At 36.4% G+C, this 18,009-nt stretch overlaps 1 protein-coding gene across 9 annotated transcripts in view; it reads left to right on the top strand.

Annotated features, from left to right (window-relative positions):
* TANC2 (tetratricopeptide repeat, ankyrin repeat and coiled-coil containing 2) overlaps positions 1-18,009 on the top strand; it is a 363,482-nt gene that overhangs the window by 218,847 nt on the left and 126,626 nt on the right. For all 9 annotated transcript variants that reach the window (XM_086357066.1, XM_086357065.1, XM_086357063.1 and 6 more), the window contains 3 exons: positions 1,435-1,583; positions 6,990-7,176; positions 17,576-17,839. In XM_086357066.1, the coding sequence (XP_086213192.1) occupies positions 1,435-1,583; positions 6,990-7,176; positions 17,576-17,839 (600 nt within the window). The remainder of the gene's footprint in view (positions 1-1,434; positions 1,584-6,989; positions 7,177-17,575; positions 17,840-18,009) is intronic.

Raw genomic sequence — 18,009 nt, 5'->3', positions numbered from 1 at the left:
CTCAAGTGTCCAGTGTGATGGACAGATGACTAAATAAACTAAATGGGTATGTACATAAAATAGAATAGAATTTAGCCATTACAAGGAGTGAAATTCTGATACATGCTATAACATGAATGAACCTTGAAAATGTGCAAAGTGAGATAAGCTAGACATAAAAGGACAAATACTGTATGATTCCACTTATATGAGATGCCTAGAATAGACAAGTTCCTAGAAACAGGAAGTAGAATAAAGGTTACTAGGCTTGGGAAGTTTTGTTTAGTGGAGGCAGTTTCTCTGGGCCGTGATTAAACAGTTCTGAAAATGGAGATGGTTGCACAGTGTTGTGAGTGCACTTATTGCCACTGAACTGTATGCTTAAAAATGGTTAAAATGACAAATATTGTTACGTGTATTTTTATCAAAAATTTTTTTAATTTCAAAATTTGGTGAGGGATGAAATACATATATATTCTCAAAGTATCCCCCCACAAAACACTTACTAATTACAAAGAGAAATTGTGTAATTATAGAGTGGAAAAACCTGGCAGACACTACCATAACCAAGTGTTCCAAGTTAACACAGCATTAATTTTGTGAAAGTGCTGCCAAAAATGCTTACCCTAAATTAAATTGTGAGATATCATGAGAAAAGTTGAAATTGAGGGACATGGTACAAAATATCTGACTTATAATCTTCAAAAGTGTCATGGTTGTGAAAGTTAAGAAAAGATTAAGGAACTGTTCAAGATTCAGAGAGTCAAAGAAAACTGAGAACTAAATGCATTGCTTAATCCTGAATTGGATCTTTTTGCTAGAAATGACGTTACTGGATAAATATCAAAACTTAAATGGGGTCTGTGGATGAGATCATAATGTAAAATGTTAGGTTCCTGATTTCTCTGTTGGTATTGTGGTTATGTAAGAAAATGTCCTTGTTCATAGAAAATGCATACTATCTGGGCCTGATGGGGTAGCGTGTCTATATTTTAAAGTGATTAAGGGAAAAAAAATTGTTCTTTGTACTATTCTTGAAACTTTTTTGTAAGTTTAAACTGATTTTAAAATAAAAAAGAATATTTACACAAACTAAGAAAAAAGAGATAAAAGAACCTGAATGAAGGCAGTGATTGTGGCCAGGAGCTAGATCCCAAGACTAGGACTTGTATTGGAAAGCCAACTGCCACAGAAATGAGAAAGTTCTTTTGAGTGAGTTACAAAAACTTTCTCTCAAACTCAAGGGTTTCAAGTAAATATATTGAGAATTCTGAGTAGACTGTCTGTCAATTGTAATAGGTAACAGCGGAAAAATAAGCTTCTGGTCAGGGACCTCGTAATTTTGGATTTAGAATGTGAAAACAAAGGAAATGACCAAACAGAATGTAAAAATAGTTGTAAAACTGGCCATTTTATTTTGAAGGATTCAGGTGTTTCAATGCCTTCCTGTTGCAGGTGATGCTGAACAGGAACTTGGTCCCCCTCCATCTGTAGATGAGGCAGCAAACACACTCATGACTCGTCTGGGTTTCCTCCTTGGGGAGAAAGTCACGGAAGTTCAGCCAGGTGACCAGTACAACATGGAAGTCCAGGATGAAAATCAGGTAAACTGCTTCCCATCAGCTTATTGAAACGTGGGATGAATCGGCCTATTATAACCAGGAAAGAAAAACTGTTGCAGGGCGTGGATGTGGGTCTTGTCAGAACAACGATCCCAAGTGTCAAATGCCTTTTCAGGCCTGGAATATAACTTCATTTTCCATAACTACTGTGTTTCTTCAGTTTATGGAACACCTTTTAGTTTCATTCTTAAGTTTAAAAAGCCACTTCAAGGTTTTGATTCCTTTATTGAATGAATGAGGAAATAACTAAACCAACAAACAAGACGCGCGCGCGCGTGTGTGTGTGTGTGTGTGTGTGTACAAAAGCACCATACCCCTAAACTGCAGAATGCACATTGTTTTCTGATACACATGGATTATTTAGCAAATTTACAATATGCTGATTCATAGACCAGATCTTGACAGATATAGGGCTTTCCCAATAGCTCAGTTGGTAAAGAATCCACCACCAATGCAAGAGACCCCAGTTCAATTCCTGGGTCAGGAAGATGCTCTGGAGAAGGGATAGGCTACCCACTCCAGTATTCTTCCCTTGTGGCTCAGCTGGTAAAGAATCCTCCTGCTATGTGGGAGACCTGGGTTTGATCCCTGGGTTGGAAAGATCCCCTGAAGAAGGGAAAGGCTACCCAGACCAGTATTCTGGCCTGGAGAATACCATGGACTGTATAGTCCATGGGGTCTGAAAGAGTCGAACACAACTGAGCAGCTTTCACTACTTTAGTAGAATTAATCGATTATAAAATAACTTAGAAAATGATAGCTAAAAGATAATATATAGAAAATCAAAATCCCCAAGTATTTGGATATTAATATACTCCTAAGTAGCCTTTAGGTTAGAGAATCACAAGATATTAGAAAATATTTTAAACTGAAATAATAGAAACAAAATATAACAAAACTTGTAGTATATAAAGATATGCATTTAAAAACTTTAGGATACATGCATTAGAAAAACTGAAAATCTGAAAAATTAATGATCTAAATATTCATCTCAGTGCAGGAGACACAGGAAACTGGATTGGATTCCTGGGTCAGGGAGGTCCTCTGGAGTAGGAAATGGCAACCCACTCCAGTATTCTTGCCTGGGAAATTCCATGGACAGAGGAGCCTGGTGGGCGACAGATAGGCCATGGTGTCGCAGAGAGTCAGACACGACTTAGTGATTGAGCACACTCGCATTTACTGCTGTATCCTCTGCACCTGGAACAAACTCTTCTGTTAGTAAGTGTTCAGTAAGTATTTACTGCCTGAATAAGTGGCCTCCTAACAGGGCTCTGCCTCCACTTTTGCCTCCTGTGGTCTGTTTACACAGAATCCAGCGCAACCCTTATAAAATGAGAATCTGGTCCTTTTATTGTGTTGGCCAAAAAGTTTGTTCAGATTTTTTTATAGGCCATTGTGGAAAACCTGAACAAACTTTTTGGCCAGCCCAGTATTTTTCTGCTCTCAATCTTCTACTGTATCCCCCAAATTTAACCCTAAATCTGAAATCCTTAGCATGGCGAGAAAGGGGCTGCCTGATCTGACCCCTCGCTGCCTGTCCTGTATCATTTCCTGCCCCTGACCCTTTCACTGCAGCTCTCCAGCAACACTGGCCTTCCTGTCATTCCTCAGACACATAAAACATTCATTTATACTGGAATGTTCTTGCACATAACTCACTTCCTCACTTCATCCAGTGCTCTACTCAAATGTTATCTCCTCAGTAAGGCCTTCCTTAGTTATTTTATCTAATAGCCCCTGCCCATCACTGTATCCCCTTACCCTGCTTTATAGCTCTTATCATTAATTTATTACATGATGTATTTAGTTGTGAGGGATTGTTTGATCTCATGCAAGAAGGTAAGCTTCATGATGACAGGTATTGATTTCTTTTCATAACTAATTTACATTGTAACCATGTCTGTATCATGTGATCTGAATAGAAAATTAAAATGATATGTGTTGAGGGCTTTTAAAAAATTGATATAAATAAAACATCTATTTTACTTGTGAGTTTTTGATATTCATGTCAGGTTAAAATATGACTGCTATAATAATGACCCAGCAACATGACATTACAATCTGAGAATTTGCCAAGGACGCTGTTGTTTCTAAAACGCTACATTTCTTCAGGTGCTAAAATTTATATTGGGTTGCTTTTGAGATGCCTTATTGTTACCGCATGTTGCAGTGATTTCTGAATTAAGCCCCAAGTCAATAGAGTGTGCCTTACTTGTGCATTTACTATGTGATTCATCATAAAATAAGTAAATGAGTAGTCTCATTGATTTGATGTAGCTAAAGTGATGCCATAATAGAAAAGTCACTGAACCAGGAGGTAGAAAATCTGTGTTCCGGTTCCAGCTCTACCACCTACCATTTTGTAAATTTGGACATGTCGCTTAACCTCTCTCAGCTTTAGGTTTTTCAAAGTTAATAGTAACTAACATTAAATAAGTGTTTACTATGTATAATCATTGTACTAGTTGCTTTATTTACACTGTTTCATTTAAGCTTCCTTGCAACTCAGTGTGGTAGAGTCCTTTTAATATTTCAACTTTCAGATAAGAAAAAAAGAAACACTGCCAGAAAGTGATGGACTAGTATTCAAACCCAGGCAGTCTGCTTTTACAACTTATGTTCTCAACAGCTACACCATACCAGTCCAGAGTAATATGAAATAATGACAGGATTGTTGTGAAGATCAAGTTAAATCATGAATACGAAAGCACTTTGTAAGCTGTAAAATGTCATGCAAACAAAAGATATAAAACAGTATGTAATGTAATTTATATGTAAATGTATTCAGAAAGTATGAGTTGGAGGAACTTGCTTCATAGCTTTTATATTTAGTGTAGTTTTTACACTTCATACTTGGTTGATAAGGAGAAATAAGGTAGTAACATTTTTTTAAAAAAAACTTTAACTTTGAAACATTAAACAAATGTAAGATATTAATAATAAAACTACATGATAGCCTGCTTGAAATGTAATATACCATGACACTGTCTTGGAACCACCTAAGAAAGTGGCTGAATTGATCACCTATATTTCTAGTCTTAGGAAGATTATTAGTGACTTTCTTCTGTGCTAAAGAGCATACTAACAAAGATATGCTTTGTTTAAGAAGACCCGTAGTGATGGTGTCCTCAGAACAGTATTAATAATGACAGAATCCAGCACACACAAGTTACCATATATCATTTTTTTGCAAAAGACAAGATATTCAAAGTGATATTCATTGACCAGTGTATTTTCTTTTCTCTGTAGTTTCTGGAGTATTAGGATGTAGGACCTTGAAGAGATCCAGATTGGGAGTTTGGGATCCAATGGGATCAATGGGAAAACCACCAAAAGGTTTTAGAAGTAGAGTGGCTTGATTAGGTGTCCATTTTAGCCTACAGTATGGCGAGTAAATAATGTCTTTCTGTGCCTAAAAGAGTATCTCATTAACTAGCCTCCTTAAGTAAATACTGGAGTGGGTTGCCATTTCCTTCTCCAGGGGATCTTCCCGACCCAGGGGTCTAACCCAGGTCTCCTGCATTGCAGGCAGATGCTTTAACCTCTGAGCCACTAGGGAAGCCCTACGTAAATATAAGACTTGCCTTTAAATTCACAAGCCATGAAACAAATTTTCTGCTTTCTGAATGAGTTGATCTTTAAGCTTTGCTTTTACAGTTAAAGCTTTTAAAGCATATATTCTGTGATAAATGCTTTATTTTCCAGAAAATAACTTATAGTAAAAATAATATGTCATTTGAGCTTAACCTTCACTTTTGCTGTATTATGCATATAATAGTTTCCTTTCTCAGAGAACAGCCTGAGAATCTTGTCTGAAAATGGAAATGAGTTACCATAGAAGTAATAGATTCATACCAAAATGAAACTTTTTCAATATGGAATGACTATAGATATATCTAATGTAAAAAGATTCTAGTACAATTCTAATAAAGTAGCCACATGTTTCTTAAACTGAGAATGAGGCGGTTAAAAATTGCTCTGCCAGATTCTAACTAGGGAGGATTCTAATTTAGTAAGACTGGGGTGGGGTTCAGTATCTGTCAGTTTTGTAGTGAGACTTGTTTTTTACATTCCACAGGTAATTCTCCTGCAAGCCCTACTCATGCTCTAATAGGCTAACATCATTTTGTAGAAATAGAGGAAATTACAAAGAAATTGAAACTCCTCCCTCCAATGGTGAAAAATTATATAGAAGAGAAATGGCATAGATTTGAGGGCTTATTGTATTATTAAGAAGAATCAGTTTCTAATATTAGTTATATGATTAAAAAGATTTACTTGATTGCAGTGTTCTGAGAAAGTCATTTATGCTTGGTTGAGTTCCATGTATCTTTTATATCCTGGTTATAGCATTTAAATTAAAATCAAAACCTGAATTCAACACAGATAATTGAATACGGGGAATTGCATCTGGCACTCATTTTGGGACGAGTCAAAGAGCCTTAATATTCTCGTAACCAGTGATCAACATATTTTCCAATCAAGTTATAAAATGTAACTCTTCAGTTTATCAAAGAGATTATGAGTAGACTCTATACGTAAAGAAATTGAAATGCTTTTTTTTTCAAATGTCAAATTTATCATTAGTCCTCCTTCAAGTAATTCTGCCATTGACCAGTTACTGTTTTGAAAAGGAAAAAATTTCTTAAGTGTTCGAAAAAACATATATACTTTCACTCATTATTTCATTAATTTATTTGGGTAGAAAGAGCTAAAGAAAATGAATTGTCATTAAACTAGGTAAACCAGAATATATTACCATCAGTCTCCCATCAAAAATGTAAAAAGGAGGTAACTTCAGGTATAAGAGTTACTCAGTGATCTGTCTGTAATCAGTTTTTACAGAGAAATTATTTTGTTTGTATTAAATTAATATTATTCTACTTCATTTGACAAACTTTTAAATAGGTATTTTCCCTACATTCATTTATTACCTCTGTGAAGCCACCTATGTATCAAAAAATGCCCATCTTATTACTTCTTGGCTGCAAAGATTTTTTTTCTACCCAAAGAAAATTATTAGCAAGACCAAGTTCTAAGCCTTCAGAAAATTTATGTTGATTGAAAGCAGCAAGAAAAATTTTTGATGAATAAAAAAATCATGTATTAATTCATAGCAATAATAAAGACTACTTGTCACTGTAAATTTCCTAGGCAGAAAAAACAGACCACAGTCTCTGCTCATGTTAAATTTATCAAGTTTCACCTTAATTATAGAACACAGAATGGTTATCCCGGAAAGCAAAAACAAACAGAACCTAATAGCTGTAAAAGCTGTGCGTGTAGATTTTTTTTCTTTTTGTTATCAAAGCATATGTTTTACCATAAGATACACTTTCACTTAACAGCTGATCAGCTTGTCTTATTTTTCATTCAATTCTTCAGACCTCAGCAATCACCCAGCGGATAAGTCCCTGTTCCACCTTGACTAGCAGCACTGCCTCTCCACCAGCCAGCAGCCCCTGCTCCACTCTCCCACCAGTCAGTACAAGTGCGACCGCCAAGGACGGCAGCTATGGGGCCGTCACGAGTCCAACCTCCACCCTTGAAAGCAGAGATAGTGGAATCATTGGTGAGTTGGTTTATATACTAATCATTTTGTGTCTTTTTTTCTTTTTGTAATAATTATACAAGCTTAAGGTTTTCAAAAATTCTGCTTTTGAGTTATTGAGATATATTTATATATATGTATAAAATATGTGTCCTTTTCTTTTTAATGTTGCTGTTGAGAGGCATAAAGCATTAAAAAAGAAGATAGAGGTGCCTCTCCCTGCTTAACCAGTCTTTTAAAGACATTATCTCACTGATCGTACAAAAGTCTGAGATTGTCTACTTTATGAAAATAAAATACCCTGAATAAGCAAAAAGTAAATAAATAAAGATACTATCTGGTGAAAGAAGGGGTGAATAGAAAAAGTTCTTCCTACTTCTTCTTGTAAATTCACTTACATCATCCATCTACCGACAGAAGTCGTTCAGAAAAAGTTCATTTCTCACTAAACTAGTAGAGTTTCTTGGTATTGCTCAGTCTGTCATATACTTACTGCCTGTTGTATGCTTGTTAAGGGGACTCAGTCACATGGAAATGAGGAAAGTTTGGGAAAAGAATCTGAAGAAAAGAAATGCAAAGGGGGGAAATAAGACTGAGCACAGAATCTTAGGGAACATTCTGATTGATCAGGGGGAGGTGAGAGGTGTGAGAATGAGCCAGTGGATACAGAAATGGAGTGATCAGACAAACAGGAGAAAAATCAAGGCAGTGTATATAATATAACCAGTGCCAAGGAAGGTAAAGGATTCAGGGAAGGAGTGAGGAAAGGCTGCTCAACAAATGACAGACACTGAAGAGGGCAGGAAAATGGAAATAAGACAATAAAATATTTTTTCCTCATTTGGCTTGCTTCTGCTGCTGCTGCTAAGTCGCTTCAGTCATGTCCGACTCTATGTGACCCCATAGACGGCAGCCCACCAGGCTCCCCCATCCCTGGGATTCTCCAGGCAAGAACACTGGAGTGGGTTGCCATTTCCTTCTCCAATGCATGAAAGTGAAAAGTAAAAGCGAAGTCACTCAGTTGTGTCCGACCCTTCACGACCCCATGGACTGCAGCCTACCAGGCTCCTCCGTCCATGAGATTTTCCAGACAAGAGTACTGGAGTGGGTTGCCATTGCCTTCTCCTTGGCTTGCTGCTAAAGGTTATCAAATCAAAATATTTGTTTAGATGTTATGGCAAATAATTTAATGCCATGTCAACTAAGCATATCTCTTTCACTTAAATGAATTATACAGCATGTGAATTTATTCGTTTTAAATAATGAGCCAATAAAAAGAATATTTTTACAGGATGCAAAATTAACATACATTTGCATTTCTATACTTTGACAATAGATAACCAAAAAAAAAAGTTAAGAAAACAGTTCCACTACAATAAGATCAAACAGAATAAAAGACTTAGGAGTAAATTTAACCGAGCAGGTAAAAGACTTGTACACTAGACATTATAAAACATTACTGAAGAAATTTTTAAAAGACTTAAATAATTGGAAATACGTCCTGTTCATGGATTGTTAAAAGATAGTATTTCCCAAAGCATAAAATTGTCTAAAATATCCTTATTGTGACATCACTATCTACTCAGGAACCAAGCTAGAAAGCCAAGGGGAATCCTTGCCTCCTTCCTTCCCCTGTATTTCTCATCCCTGTGTTTTCTTTTCATCTCTCCTAGCATTGCCTTCATAATCCTCATTACCTTAAACCTAGATTAATACAGATCTAACTGTTCTCTCTGCTTTTTCTTCTTGTCCTTTCTAAGTCTGTTTTTCCCACAGCCAACCAAAGCAAATTAACTGAGAAATGATTACTACTTTGATTCTGTTATCTGTAAGGTGCAGTAATCTACCTGGAAACCAAATCTGATCAGATCACTCCTGATCTGTCCACAGCCAATTTCTCCAGCCTTTAATCCCGCTACTAGAGTCTAACATTAAATTTTGTGGTAACCTGACACATTGCAGTTTTTCACCTCTCTACTTTTGCCCGTATTGATCATTCTGCCTGTAATCTCTTCTCCCCCTCTTAAATTTGATTAACTCCCACATACTTTTAAGAATCACCATAGGTGTTCAGTCACCACTGCCACCACCCCCTCTCTTCATTTCTCCACTCCACCTCCTCTCCAGTACCTATTACTATTCCATGTTCCCAGATACAGCAGATCTGTATCATTGCATTTAACACTAGTATTATAATCCCTTTGAGAGCCTGCTTTTCATCCTTAGACTATTTAGAAAGTGTGCCTTATTCATCCATATCTGTAGCGCCTAGTCCAATAACTGAAAATGTGGTAGCATGGTAGGTGCTCAGTAAATATTTATAAAAAGGAAAGCTTAAGAGTGAAAGGGTGGGAGATGAAGGATGACTGACCTGGTACTTTCAGTTACTTTTTTGACAGTGTTTAGAGTGACCATTCAGAGAAGGCAATGGCACCCCACTCCAGTACTCTTGCCTGGAAAATCCCATGGACGGAGGAGCCTGGTAGGCTGCAGTCCATGGGGTCACTGAGAGTCGGACACGACTGAGTGACTTCACTTTCATGCATTGGAGAAGGAAATGGCAACTCACTCCAGTGTTCTTGCCTCGAGAATCCCATGAACGGGAGAGCCTGATGGGCTGCTGTCTATGGGGTCGCACAGAGTTGGACACGACTGAAGCGACTTAGCAGCAGCAGAGTGACCATTGGGTGCAAGATGGAACATTATTATTAAATTTTTAATAAATAGTAGAGTTCTTCCATTGACTATTCTACTATGTTCTTTTTATGATTCATTTTGGCACAATGACTTCTATAATCTCTAGCCAAACCTCTTCCTGGGTTCTTCTGTTGGTATTATTAGTGTCTGTAACTGCATGTCATCAATATTGCCATACCAAAAAAGAGTACTTTAGAAATATATTTATTCAAGCAGTGGGCATGGTGCTGACAGATTGGACAAAATCCGTTTGCAAGTACATTCTAAGTGGAAGCTTAACATGTCAGTGGATGTTCAAAATAAATGTTCATAATGTTCTGAAATTAAAAATGAGATTCCTGCTTTGACATATAACAATGTTCCTCATTTTTTTCTGGTATATTTCCAAAATTATGTTCCTTGTAAAAGTAAGTACCTTTGTGGATAACAGAGCTAATTTGGAGAATAGTAAACTTCCATTATTTAATGTATATAAATACTGAAACAGATTTACTTGCAGAATCGTGAGACAAGAAAGAGAATAATGTCTTCTGCTTCTGAAATTACTTACATTGTAGAGTAGTTATCAAATTATATATGTGCAGCTTATCTTGAGAAACAACTTGTTTCTCTTTAGTTTTTTTTGCATTGCATTTGAGTTAGAAGAAAATTGCATGTGGCGTAAGTAATAATAATCAAAGATATTGTTATTACCGTGGAAATATCAAGGCTTGCCTATCTTAACTGTTTTAATATGTTTTGTTTAAGTATTTTCCCCACTGATAATAGAAATATCTACTTTTCCAAATTAAATATTGCTTACATTATTTCAAACAATAACATCTATTGTTTGTTAGTATACCATTTTTATTTTTTTTCATATTTTATTTATTTATTTTTTAAAATATACATTTATTTATTTTAATTGGAGGTTAATTACTTTACAATATTGTATTGGTTTTGCCATGCATCAACATGAATCCGCCACTGGTATACACGTGTTCCCCATCCCGAACCCCTCTCCCTCCTCCCTCCCCGTACCATCCCTCTGGGTTGCCTCAGTGCACCAGCCCCAAGCATCCAGTATCATGCATCTTGCCCCATCAGTAAAAAACACAAAAGCTATTAAAAGTTATCATTTGAATTATCCATTTTTATTCCTTTATATATCAGTCAGTTCAGTGTGAATTCCTTTTGATTACATTTTGTAACTATAGCGATCAGAATTTTAGTGATTCCTGCCTGTATCACTTTCATAGCTTGCCAAAATATGTAGAATTCTAGTTATAAAATCAGAATATTAGAAATGCAGGCTTCCTGAATTTTAAGTCTTATGAGTGTAAAAAGTTCCTTTCTTGGATTTTAAAGGATTGGCAATAGCTATGACTACTTATATTCTCTGTGATCTGAATTCACCCCATACGTGATTTAATTTTTACCATAGAAAGCATTCTCTGTAACAGTCATAGCTTCTCTGTCTTCAGACTCACAGCTTTCTTAAATATGTGGTAAAATATCACTGACATGATTGTCAGGTATTTACAGTATAATTTCATATTTGTGACTATTTTATTGGTATTAATTTGATGGTATGATGCCTTTATATATGTGCCTAGGTAGATGCCACTAACTACGCATAATCTATCAGCTATACATAGCTTCAAGCAAAAATCCTGATAATCATAAACTCTGTGAGATACACATCATTTTTCTAGCCTATCCTTTTTCATGTGAAGTTTGAATAGTGGTCTGTTTTGGCATGGTGTTGTTTAGTAAAACAAATTTAAACATGGATCCATTTTGTTTTGGCCTTTTGTTTATTTGGGGATTCACAGTTCCTTCCAGAAAGGTATAATTCTTGAATTCCCCCTTTTAATCAAATCTCAGTGTTTTGTTTTGTCTTTAGGTCCTGATTTATTGCCAAATTTGGTCTTATATCTTTTAGCCTTGTGTCATTTAACACCTAGGAAAATGAAATGCCTGCAGCTTTACTTGTTCAGTGATTATTTTTCCCCTAGTATTTCACATTAGTAACTAAAAAGCAAAATCAGAAACTCCTCCTCATCAAAGACCCTTGTTCCTTTAGTAACATACATTCCATTAGGCAGGGCTTCCCAGGTAATACAGTGATAAAGAATCTGCCTGCAATGCCGGAGACCTGGGTTCGATCCCTAGATTGGGAAGATCCCCTGGAGAAGGGAATAGCTACTCACTCCAGTATTCTTGCCTGGAGAATTCTATGGATAGAGGAGCCTGGTCCACGTGGTCACAAAGAGTCACTGAACGACTGAATGACATGCACACACATTCCAGTAGGATGTAATGTGTTCTGTGGTCCAAATTGTCACATTTAAGAAGTCATTCTTCTGAGTCACAAACTGAGCATTAAATTTTTCATATTTTCTACAACCTGTTTTCAGAAATGTGCAATTGTATCTTCACTAAGCTCTTCCAGTTATTTTTTTTATTATTTTATTTTTAAACTTTACAACATTGTATTAGTTTTGCCAAATATCGAAATGAAACCGCCACAGGTATACCTGTGTTCCCCATCCTGAACCCTCCTCCCTCCTCCCTTCCCATACCCTTCCTCTGGGTCGTCCCAGTGCACCAGCCCCGAGCATCCAGTATCGTGCATCGAACCTGGACTGGCGACTCGTTTCATACATGATATTATACATGTTTCAATGGCATTCTCCCAAATCTCCCCACCCTCTCCCTCTCCCACAGAGTCCATAAGACTGATCTATACATCAGTGTCTCTTTTGCTGTCTCATATACAGGGTTATTGTTTTAATTAAACTTAAAAGCTCTTCCAGTTATTATGCTAGTGACTCTGTCATCCTTGGAGGTGGTTTAGTCGCTCATCATGTCTGACTCTTTGCGACCCCATGGACTGTAGCCCACCAGGCTCCTCTGACCATGGGATTTTCCAGGCAGAATACTGGAGTGGGTTGCATTTCCTTCTCCAGGGGATCTTCCCACACCAGGGATCGAACCTGATTCTCCTGCGTTGCAGGCGGATTCTTCACCAACTGAGCCACCAGGGAAGGTTCACCTTCTAATTACTTAGCACTAATAAATTTTGGTAGTTATATTGCTTGAATATTTGTCAAAGATGTCTGTCTGGACACTGCCTATTTAAATGATCAAGAAGACCAGAGCATTTCCCTTGCATGATTGACCTAACTAACTAATGACAGCAATCATTGATTGAGTACAGAGTATGAGGCAGGTTGTTGTTGTTTAGGCAGGTACCATTATTTAATTCTTACAGTCATCTTATAAGAAAATAAAGAGTCGCCAGGATCAAATAATTGAAAAGATACATAAGACTCCACAGAAAAATTCTTACAAAAAGCTTTTAGTAAAGATATAGTCCAGCAGGCGAAAAGCATGCAAGTGAGCACAGAGGACCCAAGACCCTCCCAGGTGGAGCTCTCCAGGTTCCTTTTTAATCAAACAGGATGGATGCGCTCTGTCCCCAGAGTGTAAGTCACCAAGATTTGTATAAGGAATCTTGGTTTCAGGAGAGTTCCCCAAAAGTTGACAGTGAAGCTTTTTGTCCGTCTCTGGTCCCATGGCTAAGCCAGGCTGTCTAAGTCCTCCAGATGTAAGCTGGCAATAAACAACTAGACCTGGGTGCTACCTGGGGAATTTCAAACCTTAAACAGCAAATTATAAGTTGTTAGTTATCCCAGTTGACCTTATCTTGGCTAAGAGTCAGTTCCAGACTTCCAGTCATCCCTAGAGATAAGTATAGGACTGGCCCAGTCTAGCTGTGAATTAACTCTGTCTTACATAATAGTATAATGATGTTTCTTAGACTTAGAAAACTGGGGTTCAAAAATAATTGGTCCCAGATCACACAGATGTTGAGAGGCAAAGCTGAGATTCAAGTTTGTATAACTTCAAAACCCACACTGCATAGTTCTAAATCATTCTCTCTCAGAACAGATGACCTAACACCATTATCTAACATTAAAAACTTAGTCTTTATCAACAAAAGCAGAGTAGTGAATCAAGATAAAAATGATTACTATCAGATTTCAAAAAATGATTACTATTGCTATTACTGGAAACATGATTTCTGGGTCCTTTAGGACTGACACAGATGCCAGAATAAGGAATGTTAAGCTTTTTTGAAAAATTATTGCTGTCAGTTTTAAAATATTATTGACGACAAGCAAATGTGCCTGTATCCATGTATCAATCCATTTACAGAGGGTATATTTTATGGTATGTAAATTATACCTCAATAAAACTTTTTTAATATATGGAGTTAATTTTATTCACAATGAGGCTACTTATAAGCCTGTAATTCCTACTTCCTCACACTGTCTTACTGTCCTATATGGCTGTGTCAGCACTTCTTTATACTGAGATAGCAATTTTTTTTCTATATCAAGGAAAGAAAATGCAGAAAGTCTCAGAAAAATCTCTTTAGTTAGTTACAACTCAGTATTTTCCCACCATTCTTTGTTGCACCTGGAAATAACTAGATCTAAAGAATTAAAGTAGGGACAGAATAGGTCTATTGGAAAACAGATACGTATATTTTTCAGTGAGAGGCCATGTCTTCCTCTTCAGCTCCATTCATAGAAATTTTGCACATACGGGTTGTTAATTCATGTAGGCCAACATCTGATATATAGATTGTGTGGGCTTTAGACTTTTGAAATTTTTAGTTACCACATGAATCAAAAATATCGTTGCATTCTCTGATGCTTCATTCACTTTGGTAACTTTAAATTATATGATACAGTCTCACTATAGAGGAATAGTTGAGTAAAATAGAAGCATTTGTTAAATAATATATGAATATTAGCATGTTGTTATTAAAAATAGCATTTCATTTTGTTATGCTTCATTTTTTGTGTGTATGTGGCCTCTTCTGTCACAGAATTGTCCTTTTTCTGGGATTAATGATTTAGGACCTATCTTGTTCACCACTGTACTCTGACATAAACTAGTTGCTCAATAAAATTTTATTGACTAAATAATTGAATGAAATTAACTCAAAGTCACCATGCTCTGGGAAAAGCATCAGTGAAGCAGAAATGTACAAAAGTCCTCATTGGGAATGTTGACCCAGAGACTCTTAACTTCTGGTACTTTTGGTGAGTTGTCTGTTTTCACTCTGGTCCCCAGTGGCTCTGGCCCATTGAGCATCCAGTAAAACTAAGTTATTCATCCTCTCAACAGATACGTGTTGATCATAGTTTAAACTGTGTGCCAGAGCCTAGATACATTTCTCTTTAGTGAAAAAGGGCAGAGGATACTTCGGGTTCGAAAAACAAATGAAGTATGAAGTATCAGGTTGGTTTATGCAGATAGTACAATTAAAGTGCAAAATGACATCAATGCTCTTCTTAGTTGGGAAACTAGATGTCTTCTTGTTTTTACTTTAAATACCATGACCATAGATGGCCTTCCTTATTGTAAACGTCATCATTTAAATGATAAAATAGGGTCCATGGGCCACTGAATATTTCTGTCTTTGTACCATGAATTCAGTTTCTTAGATCTTTTCACCACCAATGAGGACTTTCATAATTTTTATTGATAGACCTCATGTTTTTGAAAAAATTTTCGACATCACACTGTGCATCATCAAATAGGTTATATCTCATTTTTATTTATCAAACATATATATGTGTGATGTGTTTATGTATCATGTTGTTGTTGTTATTGAATTGCTCAGTCATGTCCAACTCTTTGTGACCCTATGGACTATAGCCCTCCAGGCTCCACTGTCCATGGAATTCTCCAGGCAGAAATACTGGAGTGGGTAGCCATTGTCTTCTCCAGGGGATCTCCCTGACACAGGAATCAAACCCTTGTCTCCTGCATCTCCTGTTGGCAGGCAGGTTCTTTACCACTGAGCCACCTGAGAAGTGGTATATTATGTGTATATATACATATGTGTGTGTGTGTGTATATGTGTGTATATATATATGCCAAAATTTCTGTTCAACATGTAGGTAACTGGTGTTATCACCCCTGATGTAACTGCAGCTAAGTTTATAGAAGCTTGACATTTTAGTTAGCTGGTCACCAGTAAACATATTATTTCTTAGAAATTAATTGAAATATTGAAAAATTGAAAAAACCAATTACTACCTTCTCAGACCTTTAAAAAGTGTAGTGTTTCAGTGTTTGGAACCTACTGAATGTGCTCATGGTTTATCTGAGGAAAAGGGCTATATTTCTGGAATATATACCAGGGTAAGACCACACAGATACAAGTGAACCTTAGCCAGCTCTTAATTTGGAACCTAAGGATAAAAACTTCTGCTAGGACACACCACCAAAAAAAAAAAAAAAAAAAAACCCAGACATGAAAGGCAAAGGGTTAAATAACAGACACTTTCCATGTGGATCAGTCCTTTGAGAAACAGAAGTTTGCATTCTCCATCATTCAGGATACTGACCCTAGCAGCTGTGTGAACTCCAAGCTTCTAGCTAAGAATACAAAGTCAGATGAATCACAACATCTTTATCCCAAATGAAACTATACTTCAGTCAGATTTTTCTGAAAGAAAAATGTTGAAATGTATTTTAAATGAGACAGTTTCTATAAATTAGGATAAGAAACATGCATCTGTTTAAAAAGAACACCCACAGACACATAAACACATAATATAAATATACACTGTATACTATCACTGAACATATTCAGAGATTATAAAATATGCTGTAGAATCCATAAAATCTCATTGGGGAAGGTGTAACATTGTTTTTGGTGGCAGAAAGGTTGTAATCCATGGGGCTATTTATGACTGAAAGTCTGAATATATTAAACGAATTAATTAAGAATGGAGGAGAGGGTAGCTATTCAAGAAGTCTGTGTAGTGTTTCCTTATTTAGACAGATTCTTTCTCCTGTATTAGGGTCTACTTAAGGACTGTTTATATGTTCTAATTCTTTGTTACATGAAAATGGCCAGGAAATAATTTAAGTGAGGAAAAATATAGGATAAAAAGAGTATAAAGACCTTTTTGGTATCTTTGACACTGTCCAGCAATCCATGAAAAGTATATAAATTCCCTTTTGATGGAATTTGATAGGCCCTAGTTGTAAGTCCTGTAGCACTGATATATGAATTTCTTTTTGTTTGTTTGTTTTGTTTTTGTTTTTTAATTTTATTTTATTTAACTTTACAATATTGTATTGGTTTTGCCGTATATCAAAATGAATCTGCCACAGGTATACATGTGCTCCCCATCCTGAACCCTCTTCCCTCCTCCTTCCCCATACCATCCCTCTGGGTCGTCCCAGTGCACCAGCCCCAAGCATCCAGAATTTCTTTAATTCATTCAAATAAGAGTTGTTAAAGTAAATATGGAATCTATGTGAAAGAAAGTTATATTTTGGTTTCAGTTATTTAATTTCATGATGGAGGTACTTCCCTGGTGGTCCAGTGGCTAAGACTCTGAGCTCCCAATGCAGGGGACCTTGCTTTGATCCCCGGTCAGGGAATCTAAAGCCCACATGCCTCAATTAAGAGTTGCATGCCACTACTAGAGTACCACCTGCAGCAACTAATGATCCTGCGTGCTGAAACTTAAGACCCAGTGCAGCCAAATAAGTTTTAATTAAAAATAAATAAATTTCATGATGGAGATGAAATGATCATCATAACTTTTTAAAAATAATGTTACTAATATTTTTATTATCTAATCGTGCATTTGGGTAATTATAAACAGATTAATCTCTCAGTTTTCATTTTACTCTTTTTCAGCTACCTTGACAAGCTATTCTGAAAACATGGAACGCACAAAATATGTTGGGGAAAGCAGTAAAGACTTAGGATCTGGAGGAAACCTAAAGCCTTGGCAGTCTCAAAAATCCAGCATGGATTCCTGTTTGTATCGAGTAGATGAAAACATGACGGCATCCACCTACAGTCTGAATAAGATACCAGAGAGGAATTTGGAAACCGTTTTATCACAATCAGTACAGTCTATTCCTCTTTATCTTATGCCACGGCCAAACTCAGTAGCAGGTAAGTTTTATTTTTTTAAATCACCATTTTACTGGCATATGTACTGAAATGAAGATTAATTCTGCTCTTACAATATTTAAATTTTCCGTTTATTTTCTTCAACTAAGCTATTATTTTGTGTTTGGGTAATATACTTGTGTATATCTTTTTGAACCTGGGGAAAGGTTCAT

The sequence above is a fragment of the Bos grunniens genome, chromosome 19, assembly GCF_055505025.1.
Source record: "Bos grunniens cultivar Pamir isolate PY7600 chromosome 19, Bosgru_T2T1.0, whole genome shotgun sequence".
Taxonomy (NCBI): Eukaryota; Metazoa; Chordata; class Mammalia; order Artiodactyla; family Bovidae; genus Bos; species Bos grunniens.
Note: the sequence above shows the minus strand (reverse complement) of the source record. Positions and strands in the feature narration are given on the sequence as shown.